General features: G+C 40.8%; 2 protein-coding genes across 3 annotated transcripts in view; one reads left to right on the top strand and one right to left on the bottom strand.

Moving 5' to 3' along the window:
- LOC134399511 (trifunctional purine biosynthetic protein adenosine-3-like) overlaps nt 1–13,226 on the top strand; it is a 39,264-nt gene extending 26,038 nt beyond the window's left edge. The window contains exons 16-22 of the mRNA XM_063127575.1: nt 4,228–4,380; nt 5,253–5,456; nt 6,967–7,116; nt 8,266–8,396; nt 11,144–11,285; nt 12,009–12,124; nt 12,966–13,226. Coding sequence (XP_062983645.1) covers nt 4,228–4,380; nt 5,253–5,456; nt 6,967–7,116; nt 8,266–8,396; nt 11,144–11,285; nt 12,009–12,124; nt 12,966–13,202 — 1,133 coding nt within the window. The 3' untranslated portion in view covers nt 13,203–13,226. The remainder of the gene's footprint in view (nt 1–4,227; nt 4,381–5,252; nt 5,457–6,966; nt 7,117–8,265; nt 8,397–11,143; nt 11,286–12,008; nt 12,125–12,965) is intronic.
- Nucleotides 13,227–16,585: 3,359 nt separating this feature from the next.
- The window catches only part of GART (phosphoribosylglycinamide formyltransferase, phosphoribosylglycinamide synthetase, phosphoribosylaminoimidazole synthetase), a 48,237-nt gene continuing 43,054 nt past the window's right edge, over nt 16,586–21,768 (bottom strand). For both annotated transcript variants that reach the window (XM_063126682.1, XM_063126681.1), the window contains exons 21-22: nt 19,282–19,397; nt 16,586–18,081 (exon numbers count right to left, since the gene is read on the bottom strand). In XM_063126682.1, coding sequence (XP_062982752.1) covers nt 17,884–18,081; nt 19,282–19,397 — 314 coding nt within the window. In that variant the 3' untranslated portion in view covers nt 16,586–17,883. The remainder of the gene's footprint in view (nt 18,082–19,281; nt 19,398–21,768) is intronic.

Below are 21,768 nucleotides of genomic sequence, written 5' to 3'. Positions count from 1 at the left end.
CTGGTATAGTGAACAAAAGGGTTTATAAATAATATATAAACCTCAAGAGGTTATGGCCCAGTAACAGTCTGGACATAATTCTAGTTCTTAACAGAGAAACAGTAGGACCTGATAAGACAGAGAAGCCGTGCGTTGACTAATTGCCCTGGAGCGTTGCTTTTTCAAAAGAACGTTGGGATTTAGACAAAGGAAGAGGCTTTTTTGTAAAGCTTTTGTCTTGCAAAGTCACACGCTGTCTGATAGAAGGCTATTTTTGAATTTGAAAAGGGATTCTGAGGTTGTTAAGCCGGTCAGTTCCCAAAAAGGAAATTCAAATAACAAAAGGGTTGAAAAAACAACCAATTAGCAGTTATGGCACTTCAAATAGGAATGAATACACAAATGGAACAACTCACAGACACAAATTATATTACTTGGTCATTTAAGATTGAAATGAGTTTAAGGAACCAAGGGCTGTGGGAAGTAGTTACAGACCCACCCGATGAAGATTTAAGTGCAGCTGATTTGAGAGAGTGGAATCGAAATGCAGAGAAAGCAAAAACCTATATAATCCTCTGTATGAGGAATGATCAGCTATTCTATGTTAATAGAGAGGATGCTGTTCATGTGATCTGGACAAAATTGCGTGAAGTATATATAAGAGATACAGCAGGTTATCGAATAAATTTAACACGCAGAATGTATAGGACGATGCTAAAAGAATCTGGAGATATTGGCAAACATTTGCAGGAGCTGAGAGAAATATTCCAAAGTTTAGCATCGGCTGGCTTGACTCTTTCAGAGGAAATGAAGTCTTATATTATTTTGTCTAGCTTACCAACGTCTTGGGACGTGTTGGTGACTACCCTAGAGGGAGTGACTGTCCGTGATTTAACCCTGAATTATGTGTGCGGAAAATTATTAGAAGAACAACAGAAAAGACATTCCAAGAGAGAAGCCGTGAGCTCAAACGGCAAGGCAGACTCATTTCAACAATGGTCTGGTTCTGAAGGGGTTAAGACCGGGACTGTGAAAAAGGAGGAGACTGAATCTGCTTATTCAGTTTCTAAAAAGCACAAGCCACAAAAAACAATTGTTTGCTGGAAATGTAGCAAAATTGGACATAAGAAGATTGACTGTAGAGTGAGATTACAACCTGAGAAAGTTTCTGAGCATCGCTGGAAAAATGCTTCTTGTTCAAAGAAGTCAGCACAGCTCGTTACAGCCGGAGTGAGCAAGATGTCCAAGGAGGAAGGAAACGGAAGCTCAGCTATCTGGCTGATAGACTCAGCTTGTAATTCTGTTATTTCTACTAGAATGGAAAGCTTCCTGGACTTCAGAGTCACGTCTAACAGATTTATTTTCCTTGCTGACGGCTCAAAGCAGGAAGTGAAGGGAGAAGGAATTTGCCATATTCCTGTCCTTAACGAAAGCTTTGCTAATGCTATTTTTGTTCCCAACTTAAGTCATTCTCTTTTAGGTGTGTCAAACCTAATGGAGAAAAAGTTCTCTGTCTCCTTTGAGGAGGGGAAATGTTTTATTTCCAGGCATGGAGAACTGAAGGGGACTGCCAGTTTAAAAAACGGTTTGTTTTTCCTGGACAAGAGCCAAGGTGGAGAGGAAGATATTTCTTCAAGTTCTATGACTTACAAAAACATTTCTCCCCATGACAATTGCCTACATTTATTCCATAGGAGATTTGGACATCCTTGTTTTAGATCTCTGGGCAAAACTCTCAAGATTGCTGAAGATGTGAGAGTAAAAAATTGCCAGAATTACCTTGACTGTTCTGTTTGTAAGTTGGCAAAATCACGTGTAGCCAATATTCCACGTGTAAGAGACTGGAGACATAAGGACATTCTTGGTCTAGTACATTTAGATCTGACTGGTCCTTTCCCAGAGAGTTATGGGAAAGCTAAATATGCCCTGGTCATTTTAGATGACAAAACACGTTATTCATGGGTATATTTGTTAAAGCAAAAGTCTCAGTGTCTAGCCAAAGTAAAGGAATGGGTTAAAAAGGTGGAGAGATCTTTGCAAAGGCAAATACAGAACTTCTGTTCGGATCGGGGGGGCGAGTTTAGAAGTCTAGAGTTTGCTGATTTTTGCAGAAAGCATGGGATTTCTCATAAGTTTACAGATCCCATGGCGTCTTGGCAAGCTGGGAATGTGGAGCGGCGGATTGGCGTGCTGAAAACGAAAATGGAATGCTTAATGAAGGATGCCAAAGCAGATCCCAAGCTTTGGGGTGAAGCTTTTATGGCTGCAAACTATCTGTGCAACAGAACGTGGTCTTCAGCCATTAACAATATTCCTTTTTTCTTAATTTTTGGCAAAAATCCTAGTTTAAAACACATCAGAATCTGGGGATCCTATGCAATTGTGAATATTCCTTTAGCTCAAAGGAGACAGCTAGGACCCAGGGGAGTCAAAATGATGTTTGTTGGTTATGAAAATGGTAGTTGGAGGTTTTTGCACAAAGGAGGAAGAATTGTTGTCTCAAAATCTGCTTCCTTTGCTGAGCAGAATTGGGAATCGGTACATGATAATCCGTCAGTTTTACTAGATTTAGATTCTTCTAGCAGGCAAACGCCTGTAGCAACTCAGACCGAGCCAGAAGACAGAGAGCAACAAGAGCAAGAGGAGGAGGAGGAGGAGGTGCAGATCCCCCGTAGGTCTCAAAGACAAAACAAAGGCGTGCCTCCCCATAGGCTTGGAATACACGCTTGTAATGTGAGCTGTGAACCTAATTCTTATGCGGAAGTAAAGCAATTAAGTTCTTTTGAACGAAAACAATGGGAGTGTGCCATGGAAAGCGAATTACATAGTCTTCGAGTTAACAAGGTTTTTGGAGGAGAAGTTGTTTTGCATTCGGGACAGAAGTATTTAACTTGCCACTGAGGAGAAGTTTTTAACAGCAAGCCGCTTGTAAATAGAGTTTCTTAGAAACTAGTCGCCAAGGAATTTAGTCAGGATAGGGAGGGACTTTAACGTCATTTCTCTACTGTGAAATCATATGCTTTACTCTTTGTGCTTATTCTATGTAGTAAAACAAATTCAGCCTGGAGTGTCTAAGGGAATCTTAAGGTATCTCGAACCTTGGAGCACTGGAGAATTTTTTCTGCAGAGGTCAGATGAGAATTTTTGTGCTATTTTGATTCAAATTGGCATTGGCTGTGCAAATGATAGAAAAGCAACGTTGGAAGGTTGATATTTGGAAGTAAGCCAAAATCATGGAAGTTCCAAGAAGCAAGAGTTGTGTGGCGATTTACAAAAAGGCTAAGTATGGTGCTGGTGAGTGGTAAAGTTACTTGACTGATCCAGCAATAAAGGACTTTAAGGTCCCAGTGGTGAAGCCAGTGACTGTTAAAGTTTAAAACACATAGTCTACTGTGAGTCCCAGAATAATTTGGCAGACGTCTTTACAAAACCGTTAGGAGCCATCAAACATTGGGAGATTTGTGAAACGTTAGGTTTCAGGGAGGGCTAAAAATGTGATTAACTGTACAAATGTTGTAACGTGGTGAAATAGTGGAAAACCCAAAAAAGAAGGGGTGTTGGGAGTCCTGAATTAGGACTGGTTTTTTGTGATTTCCATATCTTTGTACAAGCCTGCAAAACCTGGAAGAAACTGAAGACTCAGCATCAGTCAATCAGCTTAAAGGTCAAGTTTGCAGCTGGACTTTATTGAATTATTGGGATGATGCAAAAGTCTAATTGTCTTGCCATTGCCAATTAGTGGTTTCATCATTTGTTCAGGGAAGTGTATATAAAGAGAGTTTTGGAGCTTTGTAACCAGATTAAAATATTCTCTCTCTACTGCTGTGAGCCCTGCTGTAATCTGTATGACCAAGTGTGTGAGTATGTTGGTGTAAATTTGTATTGCCATAAACTGTGTTATTTTCTATCAGTAAAATACTTTATTTTTGTACCAAACAAAATAGACTCTGTCTTGAAGTTAATTTGGTCTTTGCTGACTTTCATAGTTAAGAACCGCTGCAACTCTGCTAGTTCACTGGTATAGTGAACAAAAGGGTTTATAAATAATATATAAACCTCAAGACTCATTTCTACTATATCTCTCTCCAAAGCGTCTTCAGGTACCTGCTTAGTGTCATCCCATTTTGCTTCTGCCACAGAAAGAATTGATGCCTTGGGATGAGGAAGGAATCTTACCCGGCTTACTACACACACACACACACACTATCTTATATTCTGTTTAACATTAATTTCTTTGTAAATTCACAGGAGAGCAGTTGCTAACCCCATCTAAAATCTACAGCAAAGTCCTGCTACCTGTACTCCGTTCAGGAAATGTAAAAGCTTACATCCATATCGCTGAAGGAGCATTGCTGGGAAGCTTTCTCCATATCCTTCCTGAACAATTTAGTGTAGTTCTGGGTAAGTAGAATAAATGAATAAATAAATTGTATATCATTAAAAATATACAGAATGGCATAGACTGGGTTTTGGGTTTTTTAAGCTTGACATTAATTATGGCATTTTGGAAACTAAAATCCCCAATCTTCAAGAAAACTTCTAAAAGGCTTCAGGCCTAGCTTCTCCTGATGGAAAGAAGGGGAAATGTTTTCATTCTGTCCTTCTGAGCAGTGATCCCAGGAGAGTGCTTCATGGCCTCCCTTGCTGGAATCCAGCTATCCTCTATCTGACACAATCGATTCACAACTCAATATAAGTTTTCTATTATGAACCACAGCCCTTTCTCTTCATTCTTTTCTGGCTAAGAATGGCAGATTAGGCTGCTAAAGGACAGGACCATGGAGAGCTCACTATGGGGCTTGATTAAGGTCAGTCCAGAGCCAAAATTTACCCACAAGCATGAAGTGTGGCTTTAGAGCCAACTGATGGTTCAAATCACCTTTCTCATGAAGGCTCTTCCTTCCTCAACTATTAACAGCAGCAGCCACTCAAGCAAATAAAATTTAAATGAACAAACAAACAAATCAACCCATTCCTAAAGAGTGCCACTCAGTTTCACTACCTGATCCCAGGGTTTGACAGGAAAGACCAGAATATCCCTGTGGAGAGGAGGTTCCTCTTCTCCCTCATATACTCAAGTCTCCTTCTCACAGATAATTGCTTTGTGACTTACCAGTTCCTAACTTTCTCTGGCTTGCATCTAATATTGCTAATGAGATTTGATGCTGAAAAGAGGAATCTGTGCCATGGCTTTAATACAGATGGAATAAAGTCTGTAACTACATTGGCTGTGCAAGAATGGTGCTGTCCTTTACAAATTCAATTGTTTTTAGATGCCCATAATTGGAAGATTCCTTCCATCTTTTCTTGGCTTCAAGAAGAAGGGAACCTCTCAGAAGTGGAGATGAGTCAAATGTTCAACTGTGGGATTGGTGCTGTGTTGGTGGTTCAGAAGGAGATTGCTGAGCAGGTTTTGAAGGATGTCCAGAAACACGAGGATGCATGGTTGATTGGGAAAGTCATCCACCATCTTTCAGGTTATAGAATTTCCTATAATTTTCTTATGAGCTCAGCAAAAGTCTGGAAAAATGTTCCAGCTGGCTCTAGATCACTTTTATTACATTTCTGCAGCTGGACCACTTAACTTGTGAAGTAGGGGTGAAAACCATCACATTTTAGAGACTACGTTCTTCAGAATAATTATCATCGGCCAGGAATGTTTTTGACTCTGTTCCTGACCTTCCAGGGCAGTTGTGCTTTTAATTCTCAACTTGATTGTGATGGGCAATTTCGCTCTCAGTTGTCCTGATCCTAGGGGATGATAAGGAAGGTGTTCATCTCAGGACTATTATTAGTTGTCTTCTTGTTCTAGATGAAATATCACCTCTGCCCACATATGCACTTGATCCAAAAGTCCAGGTGGCAGTTTCAACATTCACTACTCTTGCGAGAGGGCCACTTCTCATTTTGCATTGTCTTCATGTATGGATTCTCATGTACAAAATAGACATACCTTGCAACACTTTAGAATATCCATAGAACTCAGTGGGGCTTGCTTCTGAATAACATGTATAGGGTTGTATGGTAAATTGTTGCTTTTCTTGATGAATTAAAGGGAAGGAAAGCCTGCTTCTTTTCTGGTTGCTACTTCAGAGAAAGAAAAATATGAGAAAACTTGTTAAAGTAATATGTATGTGCCATGCTCAATGGGTTGAATCCAGATTTTGTCATAATTTGAATAGATTTACTGAAATCAATGGGACTTAAATGAGTCATTACTAAATCTGGATTCAACCTAGCTTGTACATAAAGGCAATTCATGGTTTTTCAACCCATTAATTGCTAGGGTACAGTGGGAGCAAGTGAGTGTGCTGCCTCCCACATGCTCATCACTTCTACTTTGTAAACAACTCAGGAATGCCCCATTCCTGGGTTGTTGTTGTGATGTGCGAACCCGGCACTCTGGGTTGTTGAAGATTAAACAAGGCAGTTTGAACCCAACAGCAACCCATGAGTTATTGTTGGGTTAAAATCCTGGATTGTTTAACATTAAGCATTCCAGAGTGCTAGGTTCAAGTGTCACAACAACATTCCAGGAATAGGACATTCCTGGGTTGTTTACAAAGCAAATGTAAAGTGGAAATTACAAGCATGCAGGAGGCAGCACACTTGCTCTCCGTGGTGCGGCCCCAACTAACTATATTTAACCCATAGTTAGTCATGACATGTGAACTGGGTTAATATTTAGTTTATATTTCAGTGTTTATATCCAAGCTCCATTTAATACTCCTTAGATGAAGAGACAGCTGGATAGATCAGCTAATTAGAGATTATTATTTGCTTCCATCTCTCTTGTGACATTGCAGCAAGCATTCCAAGTACCAGCACAGGAAAAGAGTGTCAGGAAGGAAGGGAAAGAGATTTCCACTAGACTTTAGAATGGTAAATGAAGCTATCCCATCAATAGTTTAGCTGATTTCTAAATTTCAATGTTTTTAAGCTACTATGTTTTAAGCATGTACACCCAAGCATCCTTTCCTTCTTCAGGGTATCCTCATGTAGAAGTCAAGAATCTCTTCGAAGTGTTGCTGCAAAACAGATACCCATTTCTGAAGAATATTTCCAATGGAGATGGTCAGCTCCAAACTTTACGCATAAAAAACAAAGTGAAGGTCGCTGTTCTCATCTCAGGAACAGGTGAGCTTGCAGTTTTACTACAGTATAAACACATTTCTGCATTGACGGTTACAAATTCGGCTATTGGGCAGTATAGAAATGCAATAAATACGTAAATAAATAAATAATTTTATCATGTTGTGAGTTTGATGCACACTTTCACTTACTATGACAGAGTTACCTGTTTGTACTTAACTTATCTCTGATTGAAGGTACCATATAAAAGCTGTTGAATATCAATGGACATTATTGGTGTGGATATGCAAATAGGCTTTTTACTATTTAGGTTCTTGATCAGATTTAAAATTCAGTGGATCTTCCATTATCCAAATATTACATCATACCATGTTGTTCAAATTTCAATATGAAATCAGGTTTAATATCCTTATTGGAAACCTCACTTATATTTAATTCACATGAAGCATCCATTCTCATACCTTAAGGTCAGATCTTCCAAGCGTGTCAAACTGGTAAGATGACGTGAGGGGAGAAACCCCTTTTGGCTTTAGCTCACATAAGTTAGCAAAATGTGCAAGAAAGTTTTAGTCTTCCAGGCTCTCCATAGAAGAGCGCATCAATATCCACACAAGCGCCTTAAAAAAGAGAAAAAGAAGAAATCTTCTCTAAATCTTAGACTTAACAGGCAAGTGAAGTAGATGTAGATAGGGGGAGAATGATTAGAATGTGTTTTGGAAGTTAATGAAGATATTAATTAGAAACAAATGGTTAAAATCAGATAGCTTTCTACTCTTCCGTGAACTGTTATCTTGATATTTTTTCAATGTTGGTGTTAATTTCAGTATGTTAGGTGATACAGAGATTTTGTATAACAAACTGAGAGAAGTATGCAGGCCTCAGTCTGAATATCGGAGGAAGCCTTCCCTGCTCCCAGTCCCAAACATACAATATGATTGTTACTGCAGTCATGTATATAGCATTACTGTTACCTTTCATTCAGTCTTTCTTTACAACCAATTTTGACATTCTTAGCAATGCTGCAACTGAAGAGTGGAAAGCCCAGCAGATATGCAGCAAACTATCTAAGTGGGTAACTAAGTACAGGCTCAAGGATATTTTATGTGTGTACTGTGGGATGTTGTTTTCTGTATCTCTGGGTACATGTTTTCTGTGTATAATGGAGACTGGCAGTGTTTAATCTTATGATTTGAGGTACAAGCCTTGCAGCACTTCTCACCTATGCAAAAGAGCCAGCAAGCTGTGCACAAGTAGTCCTTGTGATTGCCAACAGATCTGGGGTAGAAGAACTGAAGAATGCAACCCTGGCTGGCATCCCTACCAGAGTAAGAAGAACATTCTGTTGATTTTACTTGCTACGAAAACAAAAACAGTGCTCATTTTTTATATGCTAGGAAACATCTTCACCTATAATACTTCCCTGCCCATTGTATTAATAATGCTACACCTAGCCTCATATTTCAATAATAACGAAGCATAAGGCAATAATGTCGATGAGCTAATGCAAAAGCCAATTGGGGCATGTTCCACTGGGAATCTTCCAGTGAGCATAAAGAAGCAACAGGGTGCCAGATGGGAAGAGTTCTCTTTTAACAGTGGGATTGGGTTTAAATCCTAGGAAATGGTTATAAGTTGTTCCTAACTTTTCAGGAAGCAGAACCATGTAGCGATTATGCTAGCCATAAAGATGTTAATAAATATGCTGATTTCTCTTCTCATCTTTATGATCATAATGATAGACCATAATCAGCTTCGAACCAAGTTATGTTTTAGTATAAGACAGGTTATAAATATTTTGAATTAATACATACAAGAACTATCTCCCAGAGTGCAAGACACGGAATAACGGGCTCAAGTTAAAGGAAGCCAGATTCCAGCTGGACATCAGAAAAAACTTCCTGACTGTTAGAGCAGTACGACAATGGAATAAGTTACCTAGGGAGGTTGTGGGCTCTCCCACACTAGAGGCATTCAAGAGGCATCTGGACAACCATCTGTCAGGGATGCTTTAGGGTGGATTCCTGCATTGAGCAGGGGGTTGGACTCGATGGCCTTGTAGGCCCCTTCCAACTCTGCTTTTCTATGATTCCCTTAGTGGTTGGAAACTGTCCTGCAACCTTCTGAGGCATGGTTGGGGAGGACACAAACTGTGGAACTCAGTCCCTCAGACCCATCTCTGCCTGCTCCGCCCGCCCCTGCAACAACTGAAAATATTTTTGCTTAAGCGAGCTTTTTGCTTGTCAAACTCTAGTTTCATTTTTCTTTTTTGTTTTATGTTCGTTGTTTTTAGTCTGCTTTTTATATTACTTGATGTGTTACTGATTTTATAATATGCGATTACATCTTTTTTAAATTAGCCCCCTTGGGTGCACTGCAGGCAGAAAGAAATAGACATCTAATACTTAATTAACTTAATGGAAACTGTTAATAGAAGCATTAACTCCCACTGGCTTCATTCTAGGGGTCCTTGGTATGTAAATTCCAATGAAGATATTGCCTATTACCCAATTTCTGAGCAGTGTTGTATATGTTGGCGGCAGAATTGTACTCTATGTGTGTGTGTATGTCTCTCATACGCACATGTACACACACACCAGCATGTGAATCACATTTCCATGATATGATCCCACATTGCTGAGGAGTGTGGATGAACATTGCAGCTATGTGTCATGGGATGACTGTGTGGGACTTTCCCCAGAGTTGGCATCATTGGGCACTTGCTGAGGCTCACAATGCAGCAGTGGGCTTCCTGCCCACCCCTGTAGCCTCCTAGGCTTGCTGCTCTTCTTCCCTGCTTGACAAGAGGGGAAGCAGGGACATCCTCCACTCACCACACTCTTTTCTCTTTAGGCAGGGTTACAGATTAGATCCATGGAGGACATCTTGCCCAGGCCTCCCCCCCACAAAAAAAACCCAGCAGAGATTCTTTTTTACTTAGTGGATGCCCTTTTTTCTAGTGAGATATCAATCAGGTGATAAAGACTTACACAATTGGCCATGCCCATGTTATTGTAAAAGTCACAAAATCTCCCCATTAGTGTATGATCACACCCTGGGGAAGTAGTTCTCATGTGTGTGGGTGTGCACAAGTAGGGGGCTTCAGTGACAGTCATTACTGTTGGGACCTCTATTGCTCTAGTCCAGAGCTTTCCAAACTCTTCATGTTGGTGACACACTTTTTAGCCATGCATCGTTTCGTGATACAGTAATTCAGTTTTACTAGCAAACCGGAGGTTAAACTAACCGCTTATAAGAGATACGGACACATACATAAATTGTAATAAGTTCACGCGACGCACCTACACACTGCAGCTGAACACACTAACGTGTCGCGACAGTTTGGAAAGCTCTGCTCTAGTCTAATATCAGACATGCTAACTGTACACCTAAAGCAAGAATGCAATCTGTTCAGAGTTACACTCTGACCTGAGAATCCTGAAAAGAGGGGATCCTAATTATATACCACTAATGAATTGTCCATCTTTGTGATAGTTGGTAGGTGTCTGGAGAAAGAAAGGTAGTGTAGAAATTGGGAAGGCAGTGCATTGTGTCTCTACATGCTCTGCAGAGAAACACATTGCTACCCCACAAGGTCCTTGTTGGTTGAAGTTGTAAATCCTTGTGAATGACTTCCAAATGTATAAGTCTGAATGCTGCAATTGCCACATATATCTTAAAAGGTTAGTAGGGTAAAAGTTACTAGGGGCAGATCTACACTTTGTGTCAAATCATTACGATCCCTTCCTGGTAATGCTATACCCGTCTTGTGCATTTATACCTCGTAGGACACACTATGACATTTGTTGCAGTATTTTGGATAATGTGGAATAAAAAGCCAGAATTATCACTATGAAAGTGGAATATAGAATGTGTGAATGTGCCCGAACAGTTATTTGTGCACTTTAATACCGCTATAAAGCAGTAGTGTAGATCTAGCCAATATTGAAATGGGTCACCATCACAACTGTTATTTCTAATATTCACCAGATAAACATCCTTGTTTTTCAGTTTTCATTGTAGGGTATTTGGAAGAGTTTTTCCCAAACCCTAACTTTCACATTAACTTTTATAGGTAATTGACCATAAATTGTATGGAAGCCGATCAGAATATGATGGTACAATTGACAGAGTCCTTGAAGAATTCTCTGTGGAGCTCATTTGCCTGGCAGGATTTATGAGAGTTTTGAATAGTAACTTCCTTAGAAAATGGAATGGTAAGCAATTGGGACAAACCTACTATTAGAATAAGTACTCAGGAGTAGGCATGCTTGTCGCTTGGAAATCCAGCCCTTTTGGGGCTCAATGGAGTGCCACAGTTGTCTTGACTTGGCTTACAGTTATGAGCTGAGCCACACATTTTTCCTGAACTCTAGGGACTTCTTGCATTTTCTTTTTCTTTTTAGCCAAGCCACAATTTGTGCAAACAGAGGTTTGTGAAATTTGCAACTGAAATTTGTGCAAGCTGTGGTTGTATGTTGCACAATTTGCGCAAATTAGTGGAAACTGCAACTGTAATTTGCGCAAATGGAAAAACTTAGAAAATCCACTAGCTGGCCTGATTCACTGCCTTTGAGTCAGGCCAGTTAGTGGGAAATGGCCAAAGTCCAGGATTGGTGGGCGGACAGGGGTGAACTAACGAAAGCTCGTCAAGCTCCACCTCACAAGTGGATTCCTCAGAAGTAGGGATTCCATCTAGTTTCTTCACGTGCCTCAAACTAAATTCATTCCATCCTGTCTCTGTATCCAATGTGTAGATTTTCTTTTTCTTTTTTAATCCATATGAAATAAGGAATTTAAAACATTACTTACAGTGGTCTGAGTGACTTTTCTGCTTGGAGGAACAAGAAAATGTTTGCTTCAGTAAAATGGGGTCACATGGCGCCTCTTACATGTCCTTGCATTTTGATAATTCTGAACTGGGGTTTTAATAATTATAGGGAAAATTCTGAGCACTTATCCATCACTTTCACCATTAACTAAAGGAGGAAATGCCCAGAAGCAGGCCCTCTCGTCTGCAGACAACACTGCTGGCTGCACGGTGCACTTTGTACTTGTGAGTATTTTTCTATGTATATAGAAAACATTATTTTCTTGTGTTTTGCATGCCTGCAAATTAACATTATTCTGGTCACAGGCAACATTAACAAAATGTTATTTAGAGTAACTGCACTCATAAATAGAAAAATTACAACTGTGAGGCCTTGGCAGATACTTTTATAGAAGTTGGGTCTATGGAATTCTGTTGTTCACTGTTCACATAACTCATTTTCCACAAAGGAAGCGTCTCAGTAAAGTCTCAAAGACTTCCCTATTCCTGGTGTACTATATTCCTACATATGTTCCTCAGTCTACTGAAGTGTTCTAGTTGTTGTAACAGTATTCTTTCTTTCTCTCTTTCTCTTTCTCTCTTTCTTTCTGCATTTTTATCCCATCCTTTAGCCAAAAAGGCTTTGAGAGCAATTGACGTAAGATATGTTCCTGCCCTCAGGGTTACAATCTGCAAGTCTTACCTTGTAGCTCAGACATAGCACAATCCTACACAACTTTTCTCAGCGGTAAGCCCCATTGAGTTCAGTGGGGTTTTCTCTCCAGTAAGTGGTCTTAGGAATGGCCTCTTAATCTGCTTCTCGAGTAAATGTCTCTACCCACCAATTCCTATCCCGTCTAGCTGTTTTTTCCTCTTTGCTTTCCTCCAGCCCTTTTCTAAATGTGCTCCTGGTCACAGAGTAGCCCTTTGTCATGCATCCTTTTGAAGTATTCTATTGCCCTTCATGTCAAAACTGAAGTCTCCACTATTTCAGTAACTCATCTCCATACCACAGCATTTCTGCTTCTCTGTTACTCTTCACATGATCATCCTTTCTTGATCCAATTTCTCTCCTTTCCTTTCTCAGGAGGATGCTAGTCTTGAAGCAGTAATTTTACAGGAGCCGGCCTCGGTGAAGGCAGATGACACAGAGGAGACCTTGTCTGAAAAGGTCAAAGAAGCAGAGAGCCGAGTGTTTCCTGTTGCTCTGCAGCTGGTAGCCAGCGGAACGGTGCAGCTAGGAGCGGATGGTAAAACCTACTGGAAACGAGAAAGTCGGAAACTGATCCGTCAAAAGGAAAAGCAGGATTGTTCCTCCTCTTAAACTCTTCTACAATACTGCAATTAATAGTACATGTGACAGCAACAGTAACTAAGGCTGTAATTAGAATTTTAATTTTGATCTGTCAATTTCCTTTTGTTCAAATGTAATCCTGTTCATACAGTCGTAGCCATTCACTTCCTTTTGTAAAATCAAAATGTTAGAACCACTGTTGGTTCCTTAGGGTGAGGAAAGTATGAACCATGGACACAATATGTGGCCCACAATTAGCTTTAGAACAGTCTAAGTGAAGATCTTGCGCTGCCCGAACTTTGTGTGCTTTCAGTTGGAGGGCTCCTAGCACTAACCATCAAAAAGCATTGCACTGCTGTTCTGCTTTTTTTTTTCTTTGATGGATTTCCCCCCTTTATTTTATTTATTTATTTATTTATTGCATTTCTATACAGCCCAATAGCCGAAGCTCTCTGGGCGGTTCACAAAAAAGATAGAAGTGGTGGGAAAACACAGGAGGGTTACAATTTGAAAATGGCATACTCTGGACTGCCTCTAAAATTTCATAGATGAGGTATATAAACCCCATCTGGAAGCACCCTCTGACTCTGGGTTATGTATTTAAACCATCATTGATATTGAGTTTTAATTAATGATAGCCTGGTCCACTGGCTAAGTCTGTTTTACTTATTAAAATTTTGAGATATGTATATATGGTTTTAGTTTTGTAGGCTGCCTTGGGACTGTTTCCTCTAAAAGGCAGCCTAGAAAACTTTTAAGTTAGTCATGACTTAAGTTCTGTCTCATTGATTTGACTGAGCATGGCTAAGTCTGGATCCATCCCACTCTCTATTTTGTAATTAAATTTAAATGTTACAATGCTAGAATCATTGAAAGGAACTGTTTGCTCTGCTAATAATATATTTGGTATTAGGGCTGTTTATTGTAATGATGCTTCGATATATATTCCCATTCTTGTATTGCTATTCTTGTGGTGTGAGCCGCTTTGGCACATCAGTGTAGAAAGGCAGGGTGCAAATTAAAGTAATAATAACAACCATACTCTCTTCCTTCCCTCTGCACACAAATCTTCATCAGCTTGCTCTGTATGGTCCTTGGGACTCTACTGCTGACCTTAGGGGAGAGTTGTTCATGGCCTGTGCTGGTGCTATTGCAAAGGCTGCATGGGACTTTCAGCACCAGCCACAGGGAAGAAGGAACTGAGGCAGCAGTGGAATTGTGCCGTCTGCAGGGAGCAAGGGATGAGAAACACGAGCAGCCAAACTGGGCTGGGTGAAATCAGTTCACAACTTTATGTGGTCTGTGTAGTAGCTGTGGTACACGTGGGAGTCAAGGACAGGGGTGCTACCCAGCCAGGATACCGCGCAGAGGCAAGGGCAAGTTAAGAAGCCCTGAGAGCCATCAGCATCCCTGGCCAGAGTGAGGTGAAGAAGAAACGGCAGCAACAGCCACCAGCCAGGGGCAAGAACATCTTGGTGAGGGCAACACAACATGATACCATGCGCTAAGGATGCATAAGGTGCAGCAGGCTCTCACACCCTCTTTTCGCCATGTTCCATCCTTGTTCCCCCTGGCACTGGGCACCTGTGTATAGACAGGGCATGTCTACACCAGCCCTAGATCCCGGGGTAGTCCCTGGATCGTCCTTGTGTATCCAAATGATGCACAGGGACTCCCAGGGGAAACCCAGGACTTTCCCTAGGATATCTGCAGAAGTCCCATTTTCTTCAATAGGACTCTAGTTATACTCCTGCAGATTTAACTGTTGTGATGAAGAGGAAATTTCACCAGGTGCTGCATGCACACAAATGTCTGCTCATAAGCAAGTCCCATTGTCTTCAATGGGACTCACTCTCACATAGGTGTGCTGAGTGCCTTATGTCTGGGCAGGATACTGACTGGCACATGATCTGGTTCTAGCTCTGTAACAAATGGTGTCCCTTTTGTTATCAACCATGCTGCTATATGTGAGAGAAAAATATTGGGCAGCCCCTGTATTTGGAAAGGACATAGAATGAGAATTTCACTGGCACTTTCTGCCTCCTTACGGAGGATGTGGTGTTATGGCTTGTGAGCCTTAACTCCCAACTTCCCTGCTTTATGGTGCTTGGCTGAAAACTGTCAAGCCTTAACGTTGTTTTGTAAACTATAGGTTGTGGTTTTTTTTAATGAATATTAAATACAGTTTAAGAGTAGTATTGCAAGTTTTAATGGGAATGCAATATCCAGTTCTGGAGTAAACTCATGCATATCTAGTTCCCATCTAGTTCACTCATTGACCTATTCAAGGCTGCAATTCTATGCACACTTAGTTGTGGGGGGAAACCTCATTGAAATCCCTGGGATTTTTTTTCTGAGCAAACATGTATAGAATTGTGCTGTACCAGTGAAGTCTTAGTGGCCTACATTTCATTTTTCATTCATTTATTACATTTCCATACCACCCAATAGCTGAAGCTCTCTGGGAAGTTTACAGAGATTAAAGATTATGGTTATAAAGATAGTTTACTGACAAAAAATATTAAATCAGGTAGAAGTGAGTTAAATCAAGCCCCTTCTCTCAGATAATCTGAATTGATCTCCTTGCATTTTAGGGAAACTGGCTAATCTACCTTGTCCCCACCGCTGTTGTAGTTCGCTGCTTTCTACTAACCTTTCTGAATAAAAAGAATGAGTCTCAATTGATTATTTTCTTGCACTTCCTGAATTTCATTTTCATTCTCCTACTTTTCCTGTATTCAGCTTTGATCAATTCATTTCAAATAACCCTCAGCTCCGTTCTCAGAGTGCACTACAGTTAAATTTAAGACATTCTAACATGTCACATATGAAAAGAAAAATACGTTTCCTGCATTTATTTTGTTCCACTTTTTGAATTAAATTATCCTGTATCCAATAATATTTGCAAGCATAAGCAGCTGTGGTGCATGCAGACATCTTTCCCTGATTTATACAGTTTAGAAGGACTGTCAAAGACAGGGAAAGGCCTGACTTACACAGTTTAGATGGAGCAGCTTTGCATGAGCAAAAAGCTTTGTGTGCAAATCTGCTTTCCCTATTAAAGAAAATGAGTAAGCTCCAGTTAACCAGGGATTCACTTTTCTATTGTGTATCCACGGCATATTTCTTGGTAATATATGTCAAACACACTGGTTAAAATCCAGGTGCAATGGGTGAGCTTGTTGCTTTTTTTGGCCCAAAGGAGAACCCAACTGATGTACTCTAGGTTTCAGATGTTGTTGGGGCGGGGGGGGGGGGGGGATCCATTTCCATCAACAAGTCTCTCTGGACATCTGGCCTCTCCTAGAAACCAACAGCTCTTTGCAAGTCATCTCCAGCTACTGTAAAGACAGAGAACTCATTTAGTAATCACCCAGAAATTCCTTTAAAACAAACACCTTTGATTTCTGGTATTAATTCAACATTTTATTTGGATGGGGTTTGAGATCACAAAACATGGATATAAAGCAGAGATAACAGGAATCTAACAGTATTGTGGATGCCTGACATTTGAACACTGATTATTTTTGTAAATAAAAAAAATGGCAAGGAGGAAATACATATGTATTCTCTTTAAGAAATAATTGTGAAATGTTTTCTGAAAGGCACATGACACCCAATTCATTTTTCTCTTTAAATAGGAATTAGATGAATTGCAATACACCCCATCATGCTAACCAGCCATGATAAAACATCTCGAAGAAAAGGTTAGCACATGCCTCTGTAATGGAATGAGCCACATTTCAATGTACCGTTCAAATACGTTTCACAGTACAATATATTTAGAAAAGACTAGATCTCACGCAGGTGATTATCTAAGTACTGCCCTGATATTCAATGATACCATCTTGTATTTTTTTGGAAGTATTTCATAAGGGATTACCAAATGCCAGAACATTTGCCACCAGTACTATGACAAAGACTATGGAAGGGCTTGATTCTGAATTACATAGGGCTAGATCCAGATGTACTCTGGATCAACTGCGCTGATGGAAGTGGACTTTCTCCCCACAGCAGCCCCTCCAGCTACCTGAAAATGCGACACACAAGAGTCAAGATGCCTTGCAAAATGAGGTGAGTTGCGGTGTGAAGGGGTGTTAACATTAATCAGAGGCACATTCCACAGGCAGGGACCTTCCTCTTCCAGAAGGCCAACCATAGATCCAGCCCAAAGAATGTGTGTGATTTGGAATTACCTCTATATTTTTAGCAGGAAAAACTGATGTGGGAGTGTTATTAAAACATTTAATTCATATCGTGAGGGTGCTATTGAAGTGTTTAATTCATATCGTGACACCAACTATGTTTATTTCTGTCAGCTCGCTAAGCCTGTGAAGATGCTGAATCTGAGGCTTGATTTAAATCTGGACTCTGCCATGTCTTATGACATGTGCTGTGCAGGTAACATGGCAAACTATTGGGTTGAAATGGTTCCTTACATAGGTTTTGAACATTTTAGTGCACCTTAACAAAACGATGATGATGATGCAGGTGAACCTGTGGCTTGCCACACAGACCTCCACCCATAAAATTCCAGACCATGGCCAAAGCAGTTGAATATTAGAGTCGGAAAATTCATTTCCTTCCCAATTTGGCTCTGTTGGGTTCCTCATCTTAGCTTGATCAAAACTTTAAAGTCTTGCCGCCCTATCCTAAACAATTTAACAAAAATACACATGATTGTTCTTGCTATTTTCTTGCTCTCTGCATTTCAGTTGCGTTTTTCCGAATTCCAGCATAATTTCCCATCTCCTCCTAACTGCATGGCTCCACTTGCCACTAGCTCCAAAGCAGCCGGGAAGGCTCTATGCTCTGCCTCCTTCACTCTCTCTGACAAGGTCTTCTCTGTGTCTCCAGCCTTCACTGGAACCGCCTCTTGAAAAATTATTGCTCCGGCATCAACTTCTTCCTAGAAAGAAAGGTAAAAATGTTTGGCAAGGTGAAAAGAGATAGTAAAGGAGATGAGCTCTCGGCTACAGAGTTTCTTTGCCTTCACAACTTTTCGTCATACCTTTCCTCTTTAAAGTTATTCGCAGTGGTACAAGGTATATTGAGATGGGATAACATACTTCTAAACAAAAAATTTAAAAAGAGAAATACATAGTTTGAATGCTATGCAGTCAAACTGGCTGTAGAACAGATGCCAAGAGAAAATCATAAAGTCCACATCACCACAAAAAAAAACAGACTAATAATACATTTCACAACAATTATTTTCACACTGTCAAGTAAATGAAGTAGTCATTTCATAGGAGGACAACAAGGATGATCAGGGATCTGGAAACAAAGCCCTACGAGGAGAAACTGAAAGAACTGGGCATGTTTAGCCTGGAGAAGAGAAGATTGAGGGGAGACATGATAGCACTCTTCAAACACTTGAAAGGCTGTCACACAGAGGAGGGCCAGGATCTCTTCTCGATCCTCACAGAGTGCAGTACATGGAATAATGGGCTCAAGTTACAGGAAGCCAGATTCCGGCTGGACATCAGGAAAAACTTCCTGACTGTTAGAGCAGTATGACAATGGAACCAATTACCTAGGGAGGTCATGGGCTCTCCCACACTAGAGGCATTCAAGAGGCAGCTGGACAGCAATCTGTCAGGGATGCTTTAAGGTGGATTCCTACATTGAGCAGGGGTTAGACTTGATGGACTTATAGACCCCTTCCAACTCTACTATTATTCTAGTCCAAATGACTCCCAGTAGCATATAGTTCTCATGTCAACTTTGGCCTGGCTACTAGTGGCTACAGACAGGGTGGATTCACATAAACCAGGGGTAGGGAACTTCCAGATGGATTCCAACTCCCATGAGCCCCAGCCAATACACTCAATGGTCAGAGATTATGGGAGTTGTAGTCCATCCACAGGTTTCCCATCCCTGGTATAAATCTTTTAGGGAGCTGAAATATGACTGAATTCAGGCTACATTGAAGTGAGCCTGAGGTGCAGCAGCTGTCCAACTACTGCACTATGTGCCCAGATCACTGGCCAGCATATGGTGCACTAGGCACACTCTTCTCTCTACATTTTTAATGGGCAGATAAACAAACTGTCAATAATGTCAGACTAAGCTTATCATGAACAGAGTAACAAAAGAGAGAACGTACAGCCACAAAATGCACGGTGCACCCAGTGACTCGGACTCCAGCCTCCAGTACCAGTCTATGGGCGTTTGCGCCTTTAAATGAAGGCAGCAAAGAAGGGTGAATATTCAATATTTTTCCTAGAGAGAGAGAAAAAACACACAGAAGACTCTGCTTTTAATTCTCATCCCTAATTTTATGAAGTTTAAACAAATTAAAGCTGCAATTAAACAAAAGAGAAAGCTGAATCTAAGTTAAACTTAAAGTAGGACTCACTGAAATCAATAGGACTTAGGTTAATCATCACTAACTTAAGTCCAATTGATTTCAATGGGTCTAGTCGAAGTATGCTACTACTATGCCATTCGTCACATTTGCCATGCAATGCAACCTTGGATATTAGAGTCAGAATCCAAAGAGCTGCTTACACTCTAGCCCCGTAGAATGTTTGGCTTTTCCCCTTTGAATGTAGAAAGCTGTCTTATACCAGGTCAGGCTATTTGTCCACATAGCCCAGTATGGTCTATTTTAATGGGCAGAGGTCTCTCTCACCAGTCTAGTATTTGATCCTTTTTTAACTGGAGATGCCAGGGATTCTCTGCATGCAAAATATGTGGGTTGTACCATTTAGCTATGGTAGTAGACTGCCCTGCTAATAGGCCATAATAAAATTGTCTTTTGAAACACACTTCGTCTCAAAAGCATTTTGTCATGAGGCATGGGATTAAATGACTGTTGTGAGAAAAACACGTCTTATGGCCCCACCCGCAGGATTGACAGAACGAGTTCTATGGATCTTTGGAGCCTGGCCCTGTCCTTAAGAGGAGGCATGCTGAATTAAGCAACATCAAGGTTCAGAAATGCAAATCAAATGGGATGTGTGATACTTATAAAAAATAACCCATGAACTCATAAAGCCATCCAGAGAGCTTCGGCTATGAGGCAGTATAGAAATATAAATAACAACAATAATAATAATTGCCCGCAATACATATTTATAGCAGCTTAGGGCCCATTTTTATGCACATCTAGGCTGTGTGTATGCACATGAAACCATGCATGAACCATGCAGACCCACCCACTGCCATTGGCACCCATAGAACTGGGAATAGAAGTTGTCACAGTGTGATGGTGGTACTACATTTTACCTAGCAAAAAGTGAGGATGGGGCAACGTTCTCTGCTTCCACCTGAAATAACTATTCTTCACGATGCACCTGTTATTCTCCTTTTGATTTGCACATAAACACAAATGCAGATTCTTATCAGTTTTCTTACCCAAAAGCAGAATTCATTTTTTAAAAATGGTAGGAGGCGGGGCAGAAGGGGCCAAAAATTCACCTACATGCAGAGTTGTGAGATGAGTTCTGCAACACCCGACACAGAGAATCCAAGCAGAAGTGGGTATTAGCAGTCGCACAGAGCTGACCTTACACAGCCTGCATTCGCATAGCTGATAAACCATGCAGTCACTGACCTTGGATGTCTAGTGAAGGCCATTACAGTAAAAAAAAATAAAAAATGAACTGGTCTTCAATAATATTGATAGCAGATTTTATATAAAGAAAGCCTCAGGTTTAAGACTCCCATGCCTTCTTGGACTATGTAGTGCTCCCCTTAAAGACAAAAATTGCAAATGGCAAACATGGACCAATATTATTGCCATAACCTCTCCTCACATCCTTCACAGAAGTTGTACTTCAAGGGAAGGCAGTCTGAGGCCCTGGGGCCACATCCATGCAGACCTCAGCCTAACTTCAAAAAATATCTGACAACAGCAATCTGTCCCTCTCCTCGCAGCCTGCTGGGTGAGGAGGGAAAGCGACAGAGAGAAAGAAAGAATGGGGTATCAGAAGAGAGAGAGAAAAAGAAGCGGCAGACAGAGAGAAAAATGGTGGCCCTGTCCACTTTTGGTTTTAGCCTCACCCACAGCTGACTTTGGCCCAGTCTGCTGGTGGCAGGTAGCCCCAAGCAGATTACCCCGAGAGACTGCAGCCCTTGACAGAACTGGTTGCCACATACAACCACTGAAGGCTCGTGGCGCCAATGTCAGTTGGGTGGTGAATCTGTTCCTGGTATCAGTCAGAACTTGGATTGCTCCTTTAGAATTCTGACTGAAACCTGGAGCGGATTCAATGCCCCACTGAGATTGGAGCCACCAGCCTCCACTGTATACAACCTAAGATAATTCAACATCTTTGGGGATGGAATCTCAACACCCTCTACGTCTTCAATAGTGTTTGTGAGATTTCTGACGGTACACTTTGTCCAATATGTTTTGTCACCAGCCAATGAATTCTGGGGTGGAAAACAAAAGTAGAATTTGGCTATAACGCCCTTCAAACAATTGTGTGGGATGGGGGTGGAATTCAGGCTGCTTTTTGTTACAAAAAGTCAAGATGGGGGTCACTCACTCTAAGACATCCCCAGGAAATAATCAGGTTTGTTCAGTACATCAACTTAGTTGGAGAGTTAATAAAAAGGTGTTTTGTCTTCAAATCATACAACCACA

This window comes from Elgaria multicarinata, chromosome 5, assembly GCF_023053635.1.
Source record: "Elgaria multicarinata webbii isolate HBS135686 ecotype San Diego chromosome 5, rElgMul1.1.pri, whole genome shotgun sequence".
NCBI lineage: Eukaryota > Metazoa > Chordata > Lepidosauria > Squamata > Anguidae > Elgaria > Elgaria multicarinata.
This window is presented reverse-complemented; position numbering and strand designations above follow the sequence as displayed.